The sequence below is a fragment of the Marmota marmota genome, unplaced genomic scaffold (assembly GCF_001458135.2).
Source record: "Marmota marmota marmota unplaced genomic scaffold, marMar, whole genome shotgun sequence".
Classification (NCBI taxonomy): Eukaryota; Metazoa; Chordata; class Mammalia; order Rodentia; family Sciuridae; genus Marmota; species Marmota marmota.
This window is the reverse complement of record NW_026000026.1, coordinates 69,717,230-69,739,977: the sequence shown is the minus strand read 5'-3', so window position 1 is coordinate 69,739,977 and position 22,748 is coordinate 69,717,230. Positions and strand designations below refer to the sequence as shown.

The 22,748-nt window shown below is 42.6% G+C and overlaps 1 protein-coding gene across 2 annotated transcripts; it reads left to right on the top strand.

The window, feature by feature from the left end:
- Positions 1–107: 107 nt before the first annotated feature.
- On the top strand, positions 108–20,467 carry Gfra3 (GDNF family receptor alpha 3). 2 transcript variants are annotated; one of them, XM_015484507.2, is made up of 8 exons: positions 108–304; positions 6,961–7,248; positions 14,359–14,451; positions 15,908–16,220; positions 18,678–18,781; positions 18,946–19,080; positions 19,451–19,539; positions 19,744–20,467. In XM_015484507.2, exons 1-8 carry the CDS (start codon positions 229–231, stop codon positions 19,828–19,830), a joined length of 1,185 nt encoding a protein of 394 aa, XP_015339993.1. In that variant the 5' UTR covers positions 108–228; the 3' UTR covers positions 19,831–20,467. The 2 variants fall into 2 exon arrangements, with proteins under 2 accessions (XP_015339993.1, XP_015340003.1); XM_015484517.2 differs by lacking the exon at positions 19,451–19,539.
- Positions 20,468–22,748: the final 2,281 nt, after the last annotated feature.

The window sequence follows — 22,748 nt, the reverse complement described above, 5'->3', positions numbered from 1 at the left end:
ACCTCTCCCGCCTCTGTCTTCTCGGTCCAGTAGAAGAGGCGGAGGGGTGTGGACTCGTGCTTCGGAGTTGGAGGGCGGCGCCCGCGAGGAGGGGCGGGAGGCGGCGGTGGGAGGCGCCGACGGAGGGAGTCCCGCTTTCTGAACTCAAGCTCTAGGAACCAGGAGACAGCGGTGCCCGGCGCAGGCAGAGCGCCCTCGGAGGCGGACACCTGGCACCCACACCCCGCCATGGTGCGCTCCCCCAGCCGGCGGCTGTCGCCGGTGGTCTTGCTGCTGCTGATGATGTTGCTGCCCCTTGGAGCTGGTGAGTGTAGTCTGTGGGTAGGTGCAGCTGGAACCCGCCGGTGCTGCAGGGAGGGGCAGGTGGAGGTGAGCTTGTAGGCGGGACACAGTGGGTGCAGCTGCCTCCAGGTCCCGTGTCTGTGTCAGTTCTGGAGTCTGGGAAACTGGAGGAGGAAGACCAGAGGGCCCTGAATACCATGCCTAATACTGTGGCTGAACTCATATAGATTGAGTGCCAGCATTGAGCTGGATAAACAAGCATCTCCTTGCTCCTTGTTCTCCCCCTTCTCTCTTTTGTGACTCATCTACACAATTATAAAATAACCTGCAGCCAGTCTACTATAAGACAGCATCTCTAGGAAGCAAGAAGAATCTGATCATGGGCTGGACTGCCATTTCCTCTAAGCGGCCTTCAACTTCTCTTCACGCCCTTTGAGGTTGTAAGCTGGCCAGAACTTGCTAACATCATCATTTGGTTGTGTGTTGAGAATTTGAAAACTACCCAACTCCACCATACCATATACTTAATTATTATTATTACTGTTTTTTTTTAAACCAGAGATTGAACCTAGAGGATTTACCCACTAAGTCACACCCCAAGCACCGCCCCCTTTTTAATTTTTAAAAAATTTGAGACAAGGTTTGGCAAGTTGCTTAGAGCCTTGCTAAGTTCCTGAGACTGGTTTCAAACTTGAAGTCCTCCTGTCTCAGCCTCCAGAGTCTCTGGGATTATAGGCTTGGTCCATCAAGCCAGGTTAAATGTTTACTTTTTCAATTGGTGCAGAAGACGCCTTGTTGAGCCAGATGATCTTTTCCTACAAGCCACAGCCTGGCTTTAGCACCACGCCATTCCCCTGAAGAAGAGCAGTCTAGGCTCCAGCATGCCTAGAAAAATGCCCCATGGCCTTGGGGAATGGGATTAGGTACATGGACTGTCATTCTGGGGCTCCTACCAGAACCTGAGTGAAGAGAATCCCAAGGCAGAGGCCACACACATTTCCCATCACCTTTCACATTGTGGGACTATAGAAATACAATCTTGGCTGTGAGACAGTTAAGGAAGGAAGGAGGGAAAAGACTGGTTTGTCAAGACTGGTTCAATCAGCAAATCTGGGGAGCAAGACATCACCAATTTGAATTAACTGCCTAGGAAATTTCACTAACTCTAATGTATGGCTTTGTGTCAGGATCAGGGATAAACACTAAACACCTTCCTCATTAACTAATTCAGGGAAGCAGTATAGCTGGCAGATCCATATTTTATAGTATTTGATAGCAGTGATTTCTGATTAAGTGGCTTTGTTGAAAATCCTTAACACAATCATCCAGGAGCTGCTATGTAGGGTCAAGTGCTGCCCAGACCAATTGCTGGTTTTAACAATTAGGTAAAAAATACCACTGCTTGGGCCCCAGTAGAGCCAAGCATAAAGGAGACAACTAACACCCAGGAAAGTAGCATCATGTACTGAAAATCATTCTAAAATAGGTTGGAGCTAGGACTTCTTGATTCTAACCTCAATCTGGTCTTAGCTTGCTATATCTCTTAATGCATCGTACTTTTCTTGTTTATTCATCCATAAAATGGGTGCCCAAGCTATGGGCCTCTCTTCTTTTCTATGGAGAAAAACAAATGAGGATCTTGTGCATAGACTTATCTTCTTCATTTGCTACTACTCATTCTCTGATGAACCAAGAAAAACTCAGGAGGTCAAGCTGCTGACTAAGTGAGAAATAGACATAGCAGTGGTAGCATAAAGGAGGAGGTAGTGAAGGTGTGATAGAGAATGTAGGGACTGTAACAAATTGAATAGCACATGACTTGCTGAAAGGAGGCAGTCATCACACAACTCCATTTGTTATATTGTGGGCATGTAGGCCCACAGTGTTTTATATTTGAAGAGAAATTGGGAGTCCATAGTTTTATGTGAAATCTTCTGGTTTTTAAATGTTGACCACTAGTCACGACTTTAAGAAGACCAAAACCCTGTCTCAAATTTAAAAATAGCTGGGGGAGGGGGTTGGGGCTATAGCTCAGTGGCAGAGCATTTGCCTTGCATGTGTGAGGGACTAGGTTCGATCCTTAGCACCACATAAAAATAAACAAAATAAGGCATTCTGTCTATCCACAACTACAAAAAAATTTAAAAAAATATTTGGGGGGCTGAGTGCGGTGGTACATGCCTGTAATTTCAGCAGCTCAGGAGGCTAAGGCAGAGAGATTGCAGGTTCAAAGCCAGTCTCAGCAATTTCCCCTGGGGTCAATCCCCAGTACCCCCCAAAAAAGAATAAAGTTAGAGAGGTTTTTTTTTTTTGAAAATGGTTGTGATTCAATATTTAAGTTCAGATAAATATTCACTTATTCCAGTAACAACAATGACTTGAACCTGCTATTTCTTTCAGTGACCTTTTACTGAGTACATACCTGGAGTAGCATCTTTTTTCTTTTAAATATATATATTTTAGTTGTAGTTGGGCACAATACCTCTATTTTGTTTATTTTTATGTGGTGCTAAGGATTGAACCCAGGGCCCCACACGTGCGAGGTGAGCGCTCTAATGCTGAGCCACAACCCCAGCCCTAGAGTAGCATCTTAAAGTTTTAGAATTTCTCAACCTATTTAAATCCATGTCCCCTTTTTGGTTAAGGTTTTAAAATCTCATACTTAAATTTCAACTTCCAGCCCTTTTAATTTTACTTTATGGTACCGGGATTGAACCTGGGGTACTTGAACACTGAGCCACATTCCAGCCCTTTTCTTTTGAGACAGGGTCTCACTAAGTTTCTTAGGGCCTTACTAAGTTGCTGAGGCTGACTTTGGACTTGCAATTCTTCTGCCTCAGCCTCCTAAGCCACTGGGATTAGAGGCATGAACCACAGTACATGGCCCTTTTATTTTTTTATTTTGAGATGGGCTCAACACTAAGTTGCCAAGATTGACCTTGAGCTTGCAAGCCTTCCAAATCTCTGGGATCTCTGTTCTACCATGGCTGGCTAATATTTTTTTTTTTAAGAGAGAGAGAGAGAGAGAGAGAGAAATTTTTAATATTTATTTTACAGTTTTCGGTGGACACAACATCTTTATTTTTTATTTTATGTGGTGGTGCTGAGGATCGAACCCAGCACCCCACGCATGCCAGGCGAGCGTGTTACCGCTTGAGCCACATCCCCAGCCCTGGCTAATATTTTTTTGAAATTTGAAACTTTTTTTTATCTTGCACATATAAAATTACCAAATATGCTTTTTATATTCTCCCTCCCTCCCTTCTTGCTTCTCTCTCTTTTTTTTTTTTTTTTCTTTTTCTTTCCCCTCCCTCCCACTTGAAGTGATCCTCCTGTTCTCCTTCCTGTGTGGCTAGGACTATAGGCACATACCACTGCATTAGGCTTAAATATGCTTTTTAAAACTATGTAGTCCCTTTAGAAATTCTGATATATCCCTAAAAGAAAGCTATCATTTCTTTTTCATCCCTTCCATTAAAGGATAGAATCCAGTATCTCTCTCACTTTTATTTTCTGGGAAACAAACCCAGGGCTTCATGCATGCTAGGCAAGCACTCTACCACTGAGCCACATCCCCAGCTCAGTTCCCCATTTTACTGTTAAAGAAACTAAAGTCCAGAAAGTGAATTGTCCCAGGCCAGGCTGAGACTAGAATGAGGCAAGTGAAAGAAATGTCAAGAAACTGAAAAACAAAAAACAAAAAATAGAAACTGATTAGTCAGGCGATGGTGGTACATATCTGTAATCCTGGTGGCTCAGGAGGCTGAGACAGGAGGATCATAGGTTTGAAGCCAGCCTCAAGCATTTAGCAAGACTATGCAACCTAGTGAGAACCTGTCTTAAAATAAAAAGGGATTAAGTCTTATAAAGGTCTTATAAATCAGAGTATATAGCCAGGCATGGTGGCCCATGCCTGTAATCCCAGCAACTCAGGAGGCTGAGGCAAGAGGATCACAAGTTCAAGACCATCCTAAGCAATTTAAGGAGACCCTGTCTCAAAATAAAAAAAGAACTGTGGATGTAGCTCAGTGCTAAAGTGCAGTGCCCCTGGGTCCAATCCCTAGTCGTCCCCCCCCCCAAAAAAAACTAGAATTATGCTTATATAATGGCATTCTATGCAACAATGAAATTATACTATTTACTACTATCCTTGCCTATACAGGTGAATTTTACAAACAAAAGAATCCAATGCCTAGCACAATGGCACATACCTATAATCCCAGCTACTTAGAAGGCTAAGGCAGAAGGATCACAAGTTTGAGGCCAAACTGGCTAACTTAGACCCTGTCTTAAAGTAAAATTAAAAATATTTGGGGATATAGCTCAGAGATAGAACACTCCTGAGTTCAATCCCAGTGATGAAGAAAAGAAAGCATATTACTAAACAAAATGTACAAATGGATAATAAGAACATAAAAATATGCTCAATATCCTTAGTTATTAGGGAAATGCAAATTAAAAACACAGTGAGATAACACTTCATACCCACAAGGATGGCCATAATTTTAAAAAGTGGAAAATAATGAGAGTTGTCAAGTAAGTATAGAAGCTAGGCTCTTCATATATTGCTAGTGGGAATGTAAAATGTTTATGACTACTGGCAGATCCAGTCTGGCAGATCCCCAGAAAGTTAAACAGAAAATTACTGTATGACCCAGCAGCTCTACTCCTAGGTAGATATCCAAACAAATTGAAAACAGGTGTTCAAACAAATGCTTGTATATGAATGATACCAGTTACATATAACCAAAGAAGCAGTCACAATAAACAAAGGATGGAAACAAATGCCCATCAATTAATGAATGGACAAAAAAAATGTGGCATACCCATGCAATGAAATAGTCATCCATAAAAATGAATGAAGCATTGACACAAACTATGGATGGACCTCAGAAACAATATGCTAAACCGGGCACAGTGGTGCGCGCCTGTTGTACCCCAGTGGCTTGGGAGGCTGAGACAGGAAGATCATGAGTTCAAAGCCAGCCTCAGCAATTTAGTTAGGCCCCAAACAACTCAGTGAGACCCTGTCTCTAAATAAAATACAAAATAGGGCTAAGGATGTGAATCAGTTGTCCAGTGAATGCCTCTAAATTCAATCCCTGGAACGCCCCCCCCCCCAAAAAAAAAACACACTAATATGCTAGGTGAGAAAAGCCAGATATTAAAGATCAAATCTGTTAGCCAGGCACTGATGTGCACACCTATAACCCCAGCATTTGGAAGGCTGAGGAGGAAGGATCATAATTTTGAGACCAACTTTTAGCAATTTAGTAAGACTCTGTCTCAAAATTTAGTAAGACTCTGTCTCAAAAGGGCTGGGAATACAGCTCAGTGGTAAAGCACCCTGGGTTCAATACCCAGTACCAAAAATAAAGATCAAGCCAGACACAGTGGCTCACACCTGTAATTGGAGGATGAGGCAGGAGGATCATGAGTTCAAAGCCAGCCTCAGCAAAAGCAAGGTGCTAAATAACTCAGTAAGACTCTCTCTAGATAAAATACAGAAAAGGACTGGGGTTGTGGCTCAGTGGTTGAGTGCCCCTGAGTTCAATCCCTGATACCACCCCCCCACACAAAAAAATAAAAGATAAAAGATCCAGCAAAATTGAGTAATACTCTTTCAATAAAATATATAGGATAGGGCTGGAGTTGTGGCTCAGTGGTAGAACACTTGCCTAGCATGTGTGAGGCCCTGGGATCAATCCTCAGCACCATATATAAATAAATAAATTAAATAAAAGATCCATTTACAGCTAAAAAATATTTTTAAAAAAAGAAAAAAGAAATATATAGGATAGGTAAATCCATAGAGACAGAAAGGAGACTACTGGTTCCCAGAGGCTGATGGAGAGAAGAGTGAAATAACGAGTGCTTGTTTAATGGGTATGTTGTTTCCTTTTGGGATGAATGAAAATGTATTGGAATTAGAAGTGATAGTTCAACAACATTGTGAATATTCTAAATGCCACTTAGTTGTGTACTTTAAGAAACTTAATTTTGTGTGAATTTTACCTCAATAAAAAGCTTTCCAATTAAAAATTTTTATTTAAAAAGATATTAAGGGGCTGGGGTTGTGGCTCAGAGGTAGAGTGCGTGCCTAGCCATGTGTGAGGCACTGGGTTCGATCCTCAGCTCCACATAAAGTAAAATAAAGACATTGTGTCCACCTATAACTAAAAAAAAATAAATATAAAAAATAAAGATATTAAGATTGTGTGAAGGAATGAGTTTGGAAGATGAAATCAGTGAGACCAGTAAGGAGGTCTGGCTAAAGAGACAGACATGAAAAAAAGTAAAAAAGAAATATCACCATACTTTTCCAAGACTCAAGAGTATGGAGAGCTTTTATGCATGAATCAGTAGATGAATGATGGGCAGGCGATAGCAAAACTGAACAGAACAGGCAGGGGCAAACCAAACCTAAATAAAAAAGTAGACAGATTCCACATATGTTGGGGAGTTAATGGGACTTTTTTTTTTTTTAATTGAATTTAGGATGTAAAGGAGGTTCTGTAGGACTTCTTTCTCTCCACATCATTCCTAAAGGCAATTTGTGCTACCCTAAGATTTTCTCAAGGTTTCATCAGGAATCTCCCCAATCCTACCTCACAATTGGCTTAATACTTCTAGACAGCTACTCTGATCATATGTGACCCTCATCTGATCTCTCCACAGGAGACTCCCTTCCCACAGAGAGCCGGTTCAAGAACAGTTGTATCCAGGCCAGGAGGAAGTGCCAGGCTGATCCCACTTGCAAGGCTGCCTACCACCACCTGGGTTCTTGCACCTCTAGTCTAAGCACCCCATTGCCCTTAGAGGGGTCTTCTTTCCCTGCAGACTGCCTAGAGGCAGCAGAGAAACTCAGGAACAGCTCTCTGATGGGCTGTACATGCCACCGACGCATGAAGAATCAAGCTACCTGCCTGGACATCTATTGGACCATTCATCCTGCCCGCAGCATTGGTGAGACCTCCATCCTAAAGTGGACTAAGCTGAGGAGGATGGCTCTTGGAATTTCTTTTCTTCTTCTTCTTCTTCTTTTTTTTTTTTTAAATATTGATGTGGGGTTGGGGTTGTGGCTCAGCAGTAGAGTGCTCACCCAGAACGTGCAAGGCCCTGGGTTCGATCCTCAACACCATAAATAAATAAAGATAAATAAATGGCTACAACTAAAAAATAAAAAAATTATATTTGATGCATATACCTAAACCTGAGCATTGCTTTTTTTTTTTTTTTTTTTTTTTTTTTAATGTGGTGCTAGGGATTGAACCTAGGACCTCGTGCATGCAAGGCAAACATTCTACCAGCTGAGCTATATCCCCAGCCATCTGTTTTGTTTACTACTGGGTATTGAGCCCAGAGGCACTCTACTACTGAGCGATATCCCCAGCCCTTTTTACTTTGAAACAGTCTTACTAAATTGCCCAGGCTGAGGCAGGACCTGCCTCAGCTTCCTGGGATTACAAGTGTGCCCCACTTTGGGAGTTGTTTTTCAGTTCTGCAGGATATGGGCCACATGGTAGATTCTGATGGGGATGACAATGAACCTCTGCATTTGGCACCAGTAAGAGATGGAGGGAAAAATTGGCAGTGTCCCTTTGGGCCCTCAAAACACTGCCCTCACTTTTTCCTCTTTTTTTACCTGTGGTTTCCTCTTGACAGAGTTCTAAACCAGGCACAGGCTCAACCTGGGGAGTTCCTAGAGCAGAAAGATACAGAGAGGAGTAGAGAAAAGCAGTTTTAACTCCAAATATCATGTAATCCACAAGTTCAGAGACTGAGTGGTATCATCTCAGGCCAGCCTTTAGCAGAAATGATATGATTAACAGAACTGGAGATGGATGATAAAAGTCACAAAAAAAGCCAAAGAGAAGCGCTACCTTTGACCCCTTCTATAGGCCTTTTTCCTTATTAATCAGCTTTTATTGGACTATCTTGCAAAACAAAGATTTAGTTCTTGCTCATGTTCTGAGCTGACTGTTTTCATGTGTCTTTGTTATTCTGGGATCCAGGCTAAAGGCACAGCCTTTTGTGGGATGTTCCCTTCTCATGGTGAAGGAAATGAGCATTGGTAAACCATACAATGCTTTTAAAAGCCTCTGTTTAAGCCAGGCATGGTGGCACACACCTATGATACCAGCTACTTAGGAGGCTAAGGCATGAGGATCACAAGTTTGAGCCTTGCAACTTAGTGATCACCTGTCTCAAATATAAAAAGGGCTGGGATTGTAGCCCAATGGTAGAGCACTCTGTGTTCAATCCCTAGTACCAAAACAACAACATCAGAACCCTGCTCAAATGTTACAAATTCCAAAGAGAAAATAATCTGACCAAGCCTCACATCACTAGATTAGGGAAGTATACTCCTCCCATAGGGAGAAATAAAAAAATAGCATGGCAAAACTGGACCTGGTGGCACATACCTATAATCCCAGCAACTCAGGAGACCAAGGCAGGAAGATTGCAAGTTTGAACCAGTCTTTGCAACTTAGTGAGACCCTGTCTCAAAAAGGCCTGGAGATATATAGCTCAATGGTAAAGCATTCCTGGGGTTCAATTCCCAGTAGCAAAAAAATTAAAAAGTAATAAATAAATCACATGACAATAAGTGAAGACATTTAATCTTATAGGGAGGGCAAAGAATAATTGGAAACAATAATACAATTTACCACAGTTTACAGCTTGATAAAAATATTAATTTCCCCTCCTTCCACAAGTAATATATACCCACCTAATTTTCCAAGGAAGATGTCCTAAAAATTCTATCAGAACATGACATCAAGCTCTAAGTCTAGGATCTTAGGATCTCATGATAGTTTCTATATTGTTTTTTGTTTGTTTGGTTGTAGTTTGAGATAGGGTCTCCCTAAGTTGCTGAGACTGGCCTCAAACTTATGATCCTCCTGCCTCAGCCTCTAGATTTGTTGGGATTACAGGCATGTGCCACCATGCCTAACCCTAGTTTATATTTTTTTTTAATATTTATTTTTTAGTTGGAGGTGGACACAATATCTTTATTTCATTTTTATGTGGTGCTGAGGATTGAACCCAGTGCCTCACGCATGCTAGGCGAGCACTCTACCACTGAGCCACAACTCCAGACCCCCTAGTTTATCTTTATGAACTAAAAAGGTCATTTGCCTCCCATACATACTCAGTGTACAATAATAGAACAGGCTCAGGATAACTACAACAAACACTTTCAGAATGGGAAGGAATGAGAGGCACACAGCAGACATTGATTCGAAGAATTCTAAAATTTTGCTAGGCAGATTTTGCAAGGGTCCTCTTCTCTGGGGATCAAACCCAAGGTCTCACACATGCCAGGCAAGTAATCATCCACTGACCACATTTCCAACCCAGGCTTATTCTATAAGAAGACCCCCCCCCCACTCACCCTTTTTTTTTTTTTTTCCTCTGTGGGAGTAGCTGCCCTATCCATTGTTCTTCAAGGTTCTTGGCTCAACCCTCTGGGAGATCCTGGCTTTTCCATTATTCTCTTTACCACATTTGAAAAGGGCATTGGAGACTACAACCTCTGGGACTGGAGAAGCATTCTTATCTATTTCCTGTCTGAGGAATGTTGGGGCATTTTAAGCCTCAAATAGTCACAGTCTCTTTTAATCCAGGCTGTTAGCTGTTAGAAGTACAAGTCTCTCAAAAAGTAATTGCTTTTTATATCTTTGATTCCTTCATCTCATGTGCCAGTAGCCTTTCCTACAAGACATGCACCTCTTTCTAAACCTAATTAGAAGTTCCCTGTCCCTATCAGACCTCTATGGGAGAGTCACTACTTTAGTTTTCTTTCCCTGAGTACATTTGTCCAACTGGCAGATCTATTTGGTACCATCTTAATCAATTGAGAAATCTTTATAAACTCCAGGATAGCCACATACTTAATTTGGTCTTTCCCCCAAGCCTGATTGTTATCAACTTTATCACTCAAAGCATTTTCAATTTTATCTTTTACCATTTGAATATGAGATATAGTTGCTGCATCTCTTAATCCTTCAAGTCTTGGAATTTCTGGATTCTTTTGTCCATATCCTCCCTACTTGCAAACCAGCCAATTCTTTTATTTTTTATTTTGTCAAGACACTTTTTCACTACATCCAGGCTGGTCTTGAACTCCTGGACTCAAGGAATCCTCCTGCCTCAGCCTCTCCAGTAGCTGGGTCTGCAGACAGGCACCACCATGCCTATCTGCTAAACTGGCCAATTCTTTTCTGAGCTTCTGTTTTTCTCTTAATACCTTGCCAAATGCAGCCAGTAGCAATCAAGACACACTAGTAACCTTCTGCTTTTCGGCTTCTTCCCCTTAAAACACAAGTTCGTTCAGCATAAACTCATCTTCCTTCCAAATTATTGGGGGAAATAATTTACCAAATGCTTTGTTACTGCATAATGAAGACTACCATTTTTCCAGCCCCCAGAAAGCTTCTTCTCTATCCACTGCCCAGTCCCAAAGAATTGCTACATATTTGGATTTTTGTTCCTAGAGCAATCTACCTCTAGGTAAAAATTGCATTTTTTCTTCCCCTTACCCCAGTTGTTTTTGTTTTGCTTTGTTTTGTTTTTGTGGTACTGGGAATCAAACTCAGGGCCTCAAGAGTACTAAGCAGCATTCGACCACTGAGCAACACTTCCCAACGCCCTAATTGCATTGCTTTTGTGTGTTGGGGGTACTGGGGATTGAACCCCAGGGGCACTTTACCGCTGAGCTACACCCCAGCTCTTATTTTTTATTTTGAGTGGTTTCTCACTCAGTCTTTCTGAGTTAGTGAGGCTAAACTCAAATTTGCAATCCTCTTCCCTCAGTCTCTTTTTTTGTTGGGATTACAGGTGTGTGTGTCACTATACCCAGCCTCCAGTTGCTTTTTTGTTTTTGGTACTAGGGATTGAACCCAGGGACACTTTACCACTAAGCTACATCTCCAATCTTTTTTACTTTTTATTTTTGACTGAGTTTCGCTAAATTGCTGAGATTGGCCCAGAACTTGCAATCCTCCTGCCTTAGCCTCCCAAATTGCTGGGATTATAGGTGTATGCTGCCATACCCTTCTCCCTGATTGCATTTCTTTTTTTTAATATTTATTATTTTTTATTTGTAGTTGGACACATTATCTTTATTTCATTCTTATGTGGTGCTGAGGATCAAACCCAGGGCCTCACACATGCTTGGCGAGCGCTCTACCGCTGAGCCCCAGCCCCAGCCCCTCCTTGATTGCATTTCTAATAAGAATTTGCTAGGTTAAACTTTAGTTACAACCAGCCCACCCCATCCCCATCTCTTTTTTAACAATAAACATTTATTTCTTGCTCATTTTATATATGTGCTGCAGACTTCCAAGCATTGGATTTTTCTCTGTTCTATCTATTGTCTTCATTCAAAGTAAGAGAGGAAAAAGTAATAACGATATAATGGTTCTTTTTTTTTTTGGTATTGGGGACTGAACCACTGAGCCACATCCCCCACCTTTTCAGTTTTTATTTTGGACAGGGCTTCACTAAGTTGCTTAAGCCTTTATGAAATTGCTGAGACTGGCCTCGAATTTGCAATCCTGCCTCAATTTCTTAAGCTGATGGGATTATAGGCATGTGCTACCATACCTGGCAATGTGATGGTTCTTAAAGTTTCTGCTCAGCCTGGGCACAGTGGTGCATGCCTACTTGGGAGGAAGAGGCAGGAGGATTCCAAGATCAAAGTAACAACTTAGATCAGCTTAGTGAGACCCTATCTCAAAATAAATTAGAAAAAGGACTGGAGATGTGGCTCAGTGGGTAAGGGTTCCTGGGTTTAACCCCAGTAGCAAAAAAAAAAAAAAAAAAAGCTCTGCTTAGATGTGATTTACATCACTTCAATTTATAGTCCACCAGCCAGAGCAAATCACAGGGCCAAGCCTGATTGACATTGAAGTACGCTCCACAAGGGCTGTGAAAAGTCACATGGCAACAGATAGGGAGGTATAATCCTCCCATAGTGTGGGGGACAAATAATTGAACGATAAAACAATTTTACCACACCACTTGTTCTCTGTTTCCTACTCCTAATTTCTTCTCTTTTTTGACTTCCCCAGAGACTTCTTCCAGGATTCTCTTGTTTCTCTGTTTTCTTTCCTCTTTGGAGCTCTCAGGTCTTCTGATATATCTAGCCCATCCTCTCTTGTTTGCCTGATAACATCCATATACCTGCCCACCTGAAGATGCATTTACAAAGGCTTCTTGGATGACATTCCTGCAAGCTTATCTTTCTCATCTCTCTTCCAACAAGATTTATTAACCAATATTTATTGAGCCCCTCCCAAGCATAGGGGCAATACACTGATTTGATAAGACTTAGTAAGTCCCCTTAAGGAGTCTGCAGTCCCTTGTGGGTATCTGAGAAAGATGCATATTCTTTGAGATCATTTTCTCTCTTTTTTTTTTTTTCTCAGTTTTTCTTGGTTAGTGCCTGGCCTCACTTCTGTTTCTCCAGAATGCTATACATCTCCATAGCCAAGCATTCAGGCCTGTAGCAGAGTACCCCATTGTCCCTTCTATAATAGCAAGAGAAAACAAGGCAGAGTTCCCTTGCCTGATTCCAAACACACAATATGTCTGAGAGCTAGGATCCAGAAACTCTGAAATTGTTGTTGTTGGAGTATCCAGTTGGGATCCAGGTCCTTGGTGTCCCAAACAGAGAATTGAGGAAGACATACAGAAGCATCTGGGCATGCTGGCACAAGCCTATAATCCCATTGGCTCTGGAGGCTGAGGCAGGATGATAGCAAGTTCAAAGCCAGCCTCAGCAATTTAGCAAGGCCCTAAGCAATTCAGTGAGACCCTGCCTCTAAATAAAATACAAAAACGTGCTGGGGATGTGGCTCAGTGGTTGAGTGACTCTGGGTCTCTGGTACCAAAAAAAGAAAAAGAAAAAGAAAGACAGACACAGAAATAGCAGAAAAATAACAGATTTATTATAGGTGAAGATAGCACTCCGTAAGGTAGAGAAGAGTGGGCTGACCGAGAGAAAGGCTCAGGTCCCAATGTCTGGAAATCAGCTGCTGGGCTGTGAGTCATTCTCTTTCCTATACAGACCAAATTGAAGACCTTACCCTGTTTGCTCCTATTGGTTACCTTATGATACCTGATTAGAATATTCTCTAATCACCCCCCACAGCATTGGTTACTTTAGAAACCTAATTAGAATACTGCCTACTTTACCACCATTGGTCCTTTTAAAATATTGAACCTGGGCAGGAGTTGTCATGGTGATAAGTCCTCAGTGTCAGGAGTTGTCATAGTAATGGGACTTATTGTAAACAGAAACATGACTTATCTCCCTGTCTTGTCCAGTGGCATCTTTTTTTTTTTTTTTTTAATTTTTTTTAGTTGCAGATGGGCACAACACCTTTATTTTGTTTATTTAGTTTGTGTGGTGCTGGGGATCAAACCCAGTGCTTCATGCATGCTAGACAAGCTCTCTACCACTGAGCCACAACCCCAGCCCCCAGTGGCATCTTTCTTATACCCTGTCTCCACCATCTTGATGTCCCTGAACTCCTACTTACCAGAATCAGATAGTTCAGAGTTCATATCTCGGCAAGTAACAATTAAACCTCGCTCCTCCTCAATTTCTTTTTGCCTACCCAAAGGCTTCTATTCTTATCAGTTTATTTGTTGGGCCAAATCCATATCTTTTTCTTTTTTTTTTTTTTTTTGGTACCGGGAATTGAACTCAGGAGCACTCGACCACTGAGCCATACCCCAGCCTTATTTTGTATTTTATTTAGAGACAGGGACTCATGGAATTGCTTTAGTGCCTCACCATTGCTGAGGCTGGCTTTGAACTCGCCATTCTCCTGTCCCAGCCTCCCAAGCCGCTGAGTTACAGGTGTGCCCCACCATGTCCAGCACAACCCAAATCTTTATGGCTCTGCATTTTTCTTACCTTTGAATACCTTGCAGCTAGTTATAGGTTGTGCCTTTTCCTTTGCTGCATAGAGCTTGAGGTCTGACCCAGCAGCCTGAGCCCCTTCTGCTCCCACCCCTCCCAGGTCCTTAGCATTCTGGTGCTCCCTATCTTGTTTTTAGGTGATTATGAACTGGATGTCTCCCCCTATGAAGACCCAGTGACTAGAAAACCCTGGAAAATGAATCTCAGCAAGCTGGACATACTCAAACCAGGTGTGGAAGGCAAGCCTAGGATGGGAAACTGGGAAGTGGGAGGCTGAGCTGGGCCGAGGGAAGGGTGGCTGGGGGAAGCACAAACTTAGGGGCTTACAGAGTAAGTTTCTAGCCTGCCAGGTGACTGAATAAACACTGTGTCAGCGTAGAAGTCTGAGTTGTGTTGCATGGTCTGCTTTCACGGGAGTCATCAAAAAAAAAATAACAATTATTAGGCAGGCATTCAGAGAAAACCCATTAGGTCCCCCTGGTCCCTACAAAGAGGATGGTGGGAGTGGCAGTAGTTACAGAAAGAAAAGTACAGAAATGGAATATTTAGACACAGCAAGGAAAGTAGCCTTTTTGTCCATAAAGACTAGAAAATTGTTTTCAACCATTCTAATGGGATGGGTGAGGTGTTGGGCAGAGAAAATAATGAGGTTTTGACTCCCCACAGGGGTGACTTAGGGTGGAGAGCCATCAGCCTGGCAAGGACTACAATGCATGTTTTTTCAGGAGTGTAAGGTCGAAAGTTAATTGAAAAAGAACACACATATATGCACTATTTTTTGAGGAGAAGAAAGCTTTGTTGTATGGTCAATTCTGTAAAAATTAGAATTTTGAAGCGAGCTTTGTTGTATAGCTAGTTTTATGTATTAGAATTTCAAGGGAAAACTAGAGATTTATACATGGCAAACTCTTAGTTACAAGGAATCAGTGAATGACCTGTTTAAGTTATTTAGTTGTTCTGGGGCTGAAATATTCTTTTTATAGAAAAATCATCAGGCAGCTAGTGATGGAGCTTAGCAGTAAGGTACATGCTTAGCATGCATGAAGCCCTAGGTTCCCTGGATTTGATTCCTAGCAACCTACACTGAGTCCTGAAAAAAAGAAAGGAAAAAGGAGGAAATATCGCCATACTTTTCCAAGACTTGGAAAAGAACTTTTATGCATGAATCATTAGATGAATGAAGGGTAGGTAATAGTAAAACTGAATAAAAAGGTACAAACCAAACCTAAATAGAATTTAGTTGCATTTGTTTCCAGCAGTTCAAAAACTGCTATGGAATGTTGCAAGACCTCTATAGGTTATGATTTTCACCGTCGGATCATACTGCACAGCATTGAAGGAAGTATTTTGGTTATTTGAACTTTGTGGATGCTTGGTTCTAGATAAGTGGTTATTAGATATATAGAGATGATGATGATAATGATGATGATGATGATGGATGATGTTTACCTAGTCAAGATAAGGAACAGAGTAGAAAAGGCTTCACAGTACCAGATAGAGTTTGTGGGGAGAGAGAAAACCTTGAATAGCAGTAGCTTTATTCAGGATTTATTCAAGTCCTCCCTTTCCTCCTACCCCCATTTCTTCCTTGTTAAATTGGGTTTGCTGGGGTTCCTTAGGGATACTGAACTACAGGTGATGCAGAAAGGATGTGGTCTAGTGATTTAGTGCCCTTCTTCCCCACAGACTCCGATCTCTGCCTCAAGTTTGCTATGCTGTGTACTCTTAATGAGAAGTGTGACCGGCTACGCAAGGGTTACGGGGAGGCCTGTTCAGGACACCGCTGCCAGCGCCAAGTCTGCCTTGGACAGCTGCGCTCCTTCTTTGAGAGGGCCTCTGAGCCTCATGCGCAGGGCCTGCTGCTGTGCCCCTGCTTGCCCACTGACCGCGGCTGTGGGGAGCGTAGGCGCAACACTATTGCTCCCAGCTGCGCACTGCCAACTGAGGCCCCCAACTGTCTGGATTTGCAGAGCCTCTGTTTCACGGATCCGCTGTGCAGGTAGGTGCAGGGTCTGGGCTGCAGGATGGGCGTGGGTGTGACATGTTCCACTCCTTCTGGCCACCTTCCTGCACCGGTTGGATCTAACTGCCCTCAGGAAACAGTGGACCCACAAGGCGCTTTGCCTTGGATATTTTGTGAAACTCATATTAAAAGGATTATAGCTTTTGACCTGGTGCGATGGTCACACCTGTAGTCCCAGCTCTCAGAGGCTGAGGAAGGAAGACTCCTTGCGTCTGAGTTCCAGACCAACCTGGGAAACATAACAAAACCTCCTTTGTGTAATAACTTCAGAAAACATAAACTTGTATAAAAAATACCACTTACGGGCACAGTGACACAGGCCTATATAAAAAATACCACTCAAAATTCCCTCACCTAAAGATAATCTACCATAATTTGGTAAGCATTTGCTTCCAGTTATTTTTCTGGAAAAATGAAATGAAGACCCAGTGACTAGAAAATCCTGGAAAATGAATCTCAGCAAGCTGGACATGCTCAAACCAGATGTGAAGGGCAAGCCATCACTTTTAGTTCTCTACAAAAACTGGAATAATAATACAGACCTCTAATCATGGTTATATTACTTATGTAGAGTACTTAGCCTACTGGGGCAGAGTTAAGTCCTCAATAAATGGTAATGCTAATTTTGTCATTTATTGTCCTTTAAGAACTCCATGTATTTATGTAGGGAGGTTTGCATTTCATTGCTGGGGTTTGAACCCAGAGCCTCACAAATGCTAGGCACTGAAAATCTGAAATTACAATCTGGTTTTCCTGTGTCTTCTCAGTACAAAACAACAAATTGAACTTATCATCTGTTCAAATAACATTTTTTGACAATAAATGTCATACCAACCATGGTATACAACTTAGATCTATTGCTTATTTTTTTGTGACAGGTGATGCAGTAAGGAAAGTAGCTTTACCTCTTTGATTACTACTTTCCTTATCTGCAAAGTCAGGGCTCTCTATAATCAGAATATTAGCATTTACTAAGTACTTCCTATGAGCCAGATATTGATTTAAGTACTTAACATGTATTAACTCATATAAGCCTCATAAGAACTCTGTAAGATAGATGCTCTTGTTTTAATCATCCTCAGTTTACAAATGAAAAAACCATAGCAAAGAATGGTTAAATAACCACTAATAGGTACACAGGGAACACAGCTAGTAGGTTAGGTCTGACTTAGAGTCTATGCTTTTAACTATTCTGCTGTACTGCCTATTACTACACTAGTAGCTAATACTATTATATAACAGGTACTAGGTTAGATGGCTAAGATATTATCTCTATCTTCAAGGAGTTCATAGTAGAGTGGAGGTGACAGAGAAGTAAACCATTGACCCAAACAGAAATGTATTGAAAACTGCAGAAAAACATATAGAAAGAAAAACACCCACAATTACATCACCCAAACAGAACTAGCCTTATGTATTGTGGGATGAATGTTAATAATAATATCTGGCTGGGTACTGTGGTGCACACCTGTAGTCCCAGCTACTTGGGAAATTGAGACAGAAGGATCAAAAGTTCCAGACCAACCTGTGCAACATATCAAGACCCTGTCTCAATATAAAATTTAAAAATTTTAGTATACTTCAGTGCCTAAAATGTGCGAGTCCCTGGGTTCTATCCCCAGAACCACAAATGATAGTAATAATAATAATAACATCTAATATTTATTTATTTATTTAGCAGTACTAGGGATTGAACCCAGGGCTGCTCTGCCACTGAGCTATATCCTTAGCCCTTTTTATTTTTTATTTAGAGGCAGGGTATTGCTAAATTGCCAAGGTTGTCCTTGAATTTGTAATCCTCCTGCCTCAGCCTCCTGAGACACTGGGATTATGGGCACATGCCACCACACCCAGCTCATATCTAACATTTATTAAACAATATGTGCCAGGCACTATGCTGGATGTGATACATGCATTCTCTTATTTCATCAATGAAAATCTGCCAGGTTGTGCTTTTATCCTATTTTACAATCTAGGAAACTGGGGTGAAAGAAGCTGTCTAAGATCTCATAATTAGAGATTATGAAGCCTAAATTCAGAGTGATGTGCTGAAGGCCCTGGGTTAAAAGTGACAGGGGCAGGCTCCACTGAGGAGAAGTTGGGGTTGACCAAGCACTGAAAGCAGAGGAGGAATTGGGGTGACAATGAGCTTGCCAGGCTAAAGAGCAGCAAGGATAAAGGCTGCAGGTCAGATCTTCATTGGGGACTCTTGAAATTTCCCTTCTTGAGCCAGGCATGGTAGCTTATGTCTCTAATCCCAGCTACTTTGGAAGCTGAGGCTGGAGGATCACAAGTCTTCAAAATTGTGATTTTTAGACCCTGTCTCAAATTTAAGATAAATAAATAAAAAGGACTAGGGGTATAGCCCAGTGGTAGAGCACCCCCTTCAGAACTGCCAAAAAAAAAAAAAATTTTTTTTTTCCTTTCTTCCAGATCACGCCTGGTAGATTTCCAGACCCACTGCCATCCTATGGACATCCTGGGGACTTGTGCAACAGAACAGTCCAGATGTCTGCGAGCATACTTGGGGCTGATTGGTGAGGCTGGGGCATATGTAGAGAACCCACAGGATGGGCTCACCCTAAAGGTGAGAATACTCTGAAGACCCAGATGGTGTGGTCCTGAGATGGGTGGGAGAGGGTTGGAGCTAAAGGAGGGTTAGCCTGGGCCCTGACAACTGCTTCCCCTTTTCATCCCACAGGAACTGCCATGACCCCCAACTTCATCAGCAACATGAACACTAGTGTTGCCCTAAGCTGCACCTGCCGAGGCAGTGGCAACCTGCAGGAGGAGTGTGAAGGGCTGGAGAGGTCCTTCTCCCACAACCCCTGCCTCAGTGAGTGTACTCTTGCTCCCAGCCCCTGGGTTGGATTAGCTAAAGCCTAGGTGATAGGAGGGGGTCAACTCTGGCCCAGATTGGTTTCATCCATCTCCTCAGAGCAGCCCAATTCTATTTTAACTTCCATATCCCCAGCCCCAGCCTTTCTTCCTTCTGCCCCTCTCTGAGTAACCCCCAACACTGCCTGTTCAACCTGTCTGGGCTCCTGAGACATCTCCAGCTTGAGGAACAAGCAAGCAGAAGGAGATATTCCTACCCATGTGTTCCCCTAGATCCCAGGGTCCCATGGCATTCCCTTTCCTGCCTTGGGAGTCTAGGAATCTGCTTCCACCATGTCTTTCCAATCTTCCTTCTTTCCTCTGCTCAGTGGAGGCCATTACAGCTAAGATGCGTTATCATAGCCAGCTTTTCTCCCAGGACTGGGAAGACGCCACCTTTTCTGTGATGGAGCATGAGGTAGGGCCTCTTCTGCTGTACCCCTTAAACGTTTACTGACCAGCTGGGGAAAACTCAAACTAAGCAAACAAAGGGATGGGTGCACTTATTCTATAGACCTCTAATGGACACCTCAGGGGCAGGGGGCAGTCTTAACTGAGGCTGAGGTAGTGAAGAGAGGTAAAGATAGCTCCCTAAAAGAACTCTAATCCATTTCTTTCACAGAAAAACTCTGCTCTGAGGCCACAGCCCTGGATGCCCTTTCTTTTTTCCTGTACATTTACCTTGATTCTACTTTGGAGCCTCTGGTAGCTGAATTTTACCCAGAGGCCTTCTTCCTCACTACCACACCCAGCCTGATTGCAACCTATGAAGGGTGAAAAAAGAACAGCATCCAGAGGAGGTGCAGTGCACAACATGGCAGCCCCAACCCTACCTGGAACTTGCAGTTGGCTCCAGATGAGGCCATAGTAGATGCTACTGGCTATGACCTCCAGATCCTAACTAGCTAACCTCATTCCTCCACCACTTTTATCCTCATTTCTGACTCAGGCTGCCCTCCTTAGGATTTAATGGCTATCATTTAGCCATGTCTTCTGGTGGTGACCAGCTCCACTAGGCTTTCTCCTTCCTTTCTCCCATCCACCCATAATCATCCAGAGTCTAACAAATCAGTCATTCCTTATTGCATTCTTCAGGTAGGCAGGGCTGAAAGTTCTGAGGCAGCCTAGAAAGACATTTTTCTTGTGAAGAAGGTTGGAGCAATACTCCTGACCCCTTGTTCCTTCCTTTGAATGGAGAATGGAAACCTTCTGCCTGCCCTGCTCTGCCCTGGGATCCTGGAGAACATTTGGAAATCAGGAGCTGAAGCCTTTGGTCCTTGCTTTATTCCTACTGCTGTTCTAAAGCCCCCTGACCTCTTGGATCATGATTAAACATTTTGACCCAAGACTTATGCTCTTTTCCCATTTTATCAAATTTTGAATTTTTCCATAATTTGGGATGTTATAGATACAAGGATACAGGCCAGATGGTGAAGAGACACAACTGCTATATGATTTCAGGCAAGGCTCTCAGCCCCTGTGTTCTTTTTAAATATTTTTTTATTTATTTTTTAGTTTTTGGCGGACACAACATCTTTGTTTGTATGTGGTGCTGAGGATCAAACCCAGGCCGCACGCATGCCAGGCGAGCGCGCTACCGCTTGAGCCACATCCCCAGCCCCTCAGCCCCTGTGTTCTTGACATGAATTGGAATGAAAAATAGCTTAGAGGGGGCTATAGACCTGTATCCATCCCAATTTTAGCCATTTCTGGGATTCTATATTTGATTGCCACAGCACCTGAGATGGGGGCCCTTAGTCACCACAGCATTTACTAAGCACCTGCTCCAGATTATATTGGGGGCCAGAGAAAAGCAGAGACTGGCCCGTGATTTCAGGAAATTTGTAATCCTATTGGAGTAAGGAAACACCCACCCATGCAGTTAGAAGAATTTATTTGTAGTACTATGGGACTGGGTGCAGTGACACATGTTTGTAATCCCAGCTACTTGGGAGGCTGAGCATGAAGGATCATGAGTTCAATGTAGCAAGACCCTATCTCAAAAGACTTTTTACCAGGGGCATTTAAACACTGAGTCACATTCCCATCCCTTTTTAAATTTTGTTTTTATTTTGAGACAGGGTCTCACTAAGTCTCAGCTTTCAAAATATTTTTTTTTAAAAAAAGGAAAGAAGCTGAGCATGGTGGCACATGCTTGTAATTCCAGTGACTCAGGAGGCTAAGACAGTAAGATTTCAGGGCTGGGGTTGTGGCTCAGTGGTACAGTGCTCCCCTAGAATGTGTGAGGCCCTGGGTTTGATCCTCAGCACCACATAAATGTAAAATAAAGATATTGTGTCCAGGGGCTGGGGATGTGGCTCAAGTGGTAGCGCGCTCGCCTGGCATGCGTGCAGCCCGGGTTCGATCCTCAGCACCACATACAAACAGAGATGTTGTGTCCGCCGAGAACTTAAAAAAATAAATAAATATTAAAAAATTCTCTCTCTAAAAAAAAAAAAAAATTGTGTCCACCTAAAACCGAAAAATAATTAAAAAAAAAAAGAGTATGATTTCAAGTTTGAGGTCAACCTCAACAACTTAGACCATCAGCATCTCAGCAAGACACTGTCTCAAAACAAAAAATAAAAAGGGCTGAGGATGGAATGTGGCTCAGTGGGTTCAATCCCCAGCATCAAAAAACAAACTTATGGCTTATGATTCTGGTCCAAGGTTGAGGGGCCACATCTTGTGATGGCCTTCTCACTAGCAGAGTCCCAAGGTAGCACAGAGTATCACAAGGCAAGAGAGACACGGAGCACACATGTATGTTTGTGTCTCTCTCTTGTGCACATTCTCTCTCTCTCATAAAGTTACCAGTATTCAATCATGGGGGCTCCACCTTGATGACTTTATCTAATCCTAATCACCTCCCAAAAGTTCTACCCTTTTAATATCTCACAATGGGATTACACTTCAATATGATTTTTTTCCAGGACAAACCATGTTACTCTGCATTTTTCTCGAGCCAAGTTTTAAGGCAGTGAGGGAGGTAACTGGGAATGGGATATGTATAAGAGTTGTCAGAGTGATGGGTGGAATGGGCAAGCCTCTCCCTGTGCATTCTTGTATCCCCATAGCCTGCCCAGCCCCAGGAAATGCTCAGCCAAGTTACCTCCCTACAAACTCCAGTGGGGCACTGGGTCCACTTTTCTTCCTCCTTCCTCCCCTCCCAGGAAGATCTCTGAGAGTCAAGGCTTTTCTATTTGCTTGGTTCCATTAGCTTGGGGCTGGGGGTGTGAACAATACAGACATTCCTTGCTAAGTGCTTGAATTAGACTAATAGGTCATCTATGCTTTTCTCTGAAGAAGGTCCAGATTGCTGGTAAACAACCAGACCAGCCCAGGGCCCAGAGCCAAGACCGGGGTGGGGGCACAGTAGCTAGACTGAAGCTTTTAATGGTATCAGGACTGGCTGAGATGGTTAATGCCATTAGACTAGCTTCTGGGTAGCAAGGTGGGAAGGGCTACTAGCAGCAATGGTAAATGGAGAGTTCTGAGTTATGGTCTAGGAGCCAACTGTTTCTTAAATAACTATCTCCAAATCCACTCATTCATTCATTCATTCAACAAATCTTTCCACAACTACTTACCTGCCCCAGGCCTTGAGTATTTTTAGAAAACACAAGA

Excerpts from the sequence above, each read along its gene's own strand:
- Gfra3 (XM_015484507.2), top strand. The coding sequence starts at position 229 with ATGGTGCGCTCCCCCAGCCGGCGGCTGTCGCCGGTGGTCTTGCTGCTG. Across the intron at positions 7,249-14,358 it reads TCATCCTGCCCGCAGCATTG|GTGATTATGAACTGGATGTC; the intron begins GTGAGACCTCCA and ends TCTTGTTTTTAG. Across the intron at positions 18,782-18,945 it reads AGCATACTTGGGGCTGATTG|GAACTGCCATGACCCCCAAC; the intron begins GTGAGGCTGGGG and ends TTCATCCCACAG.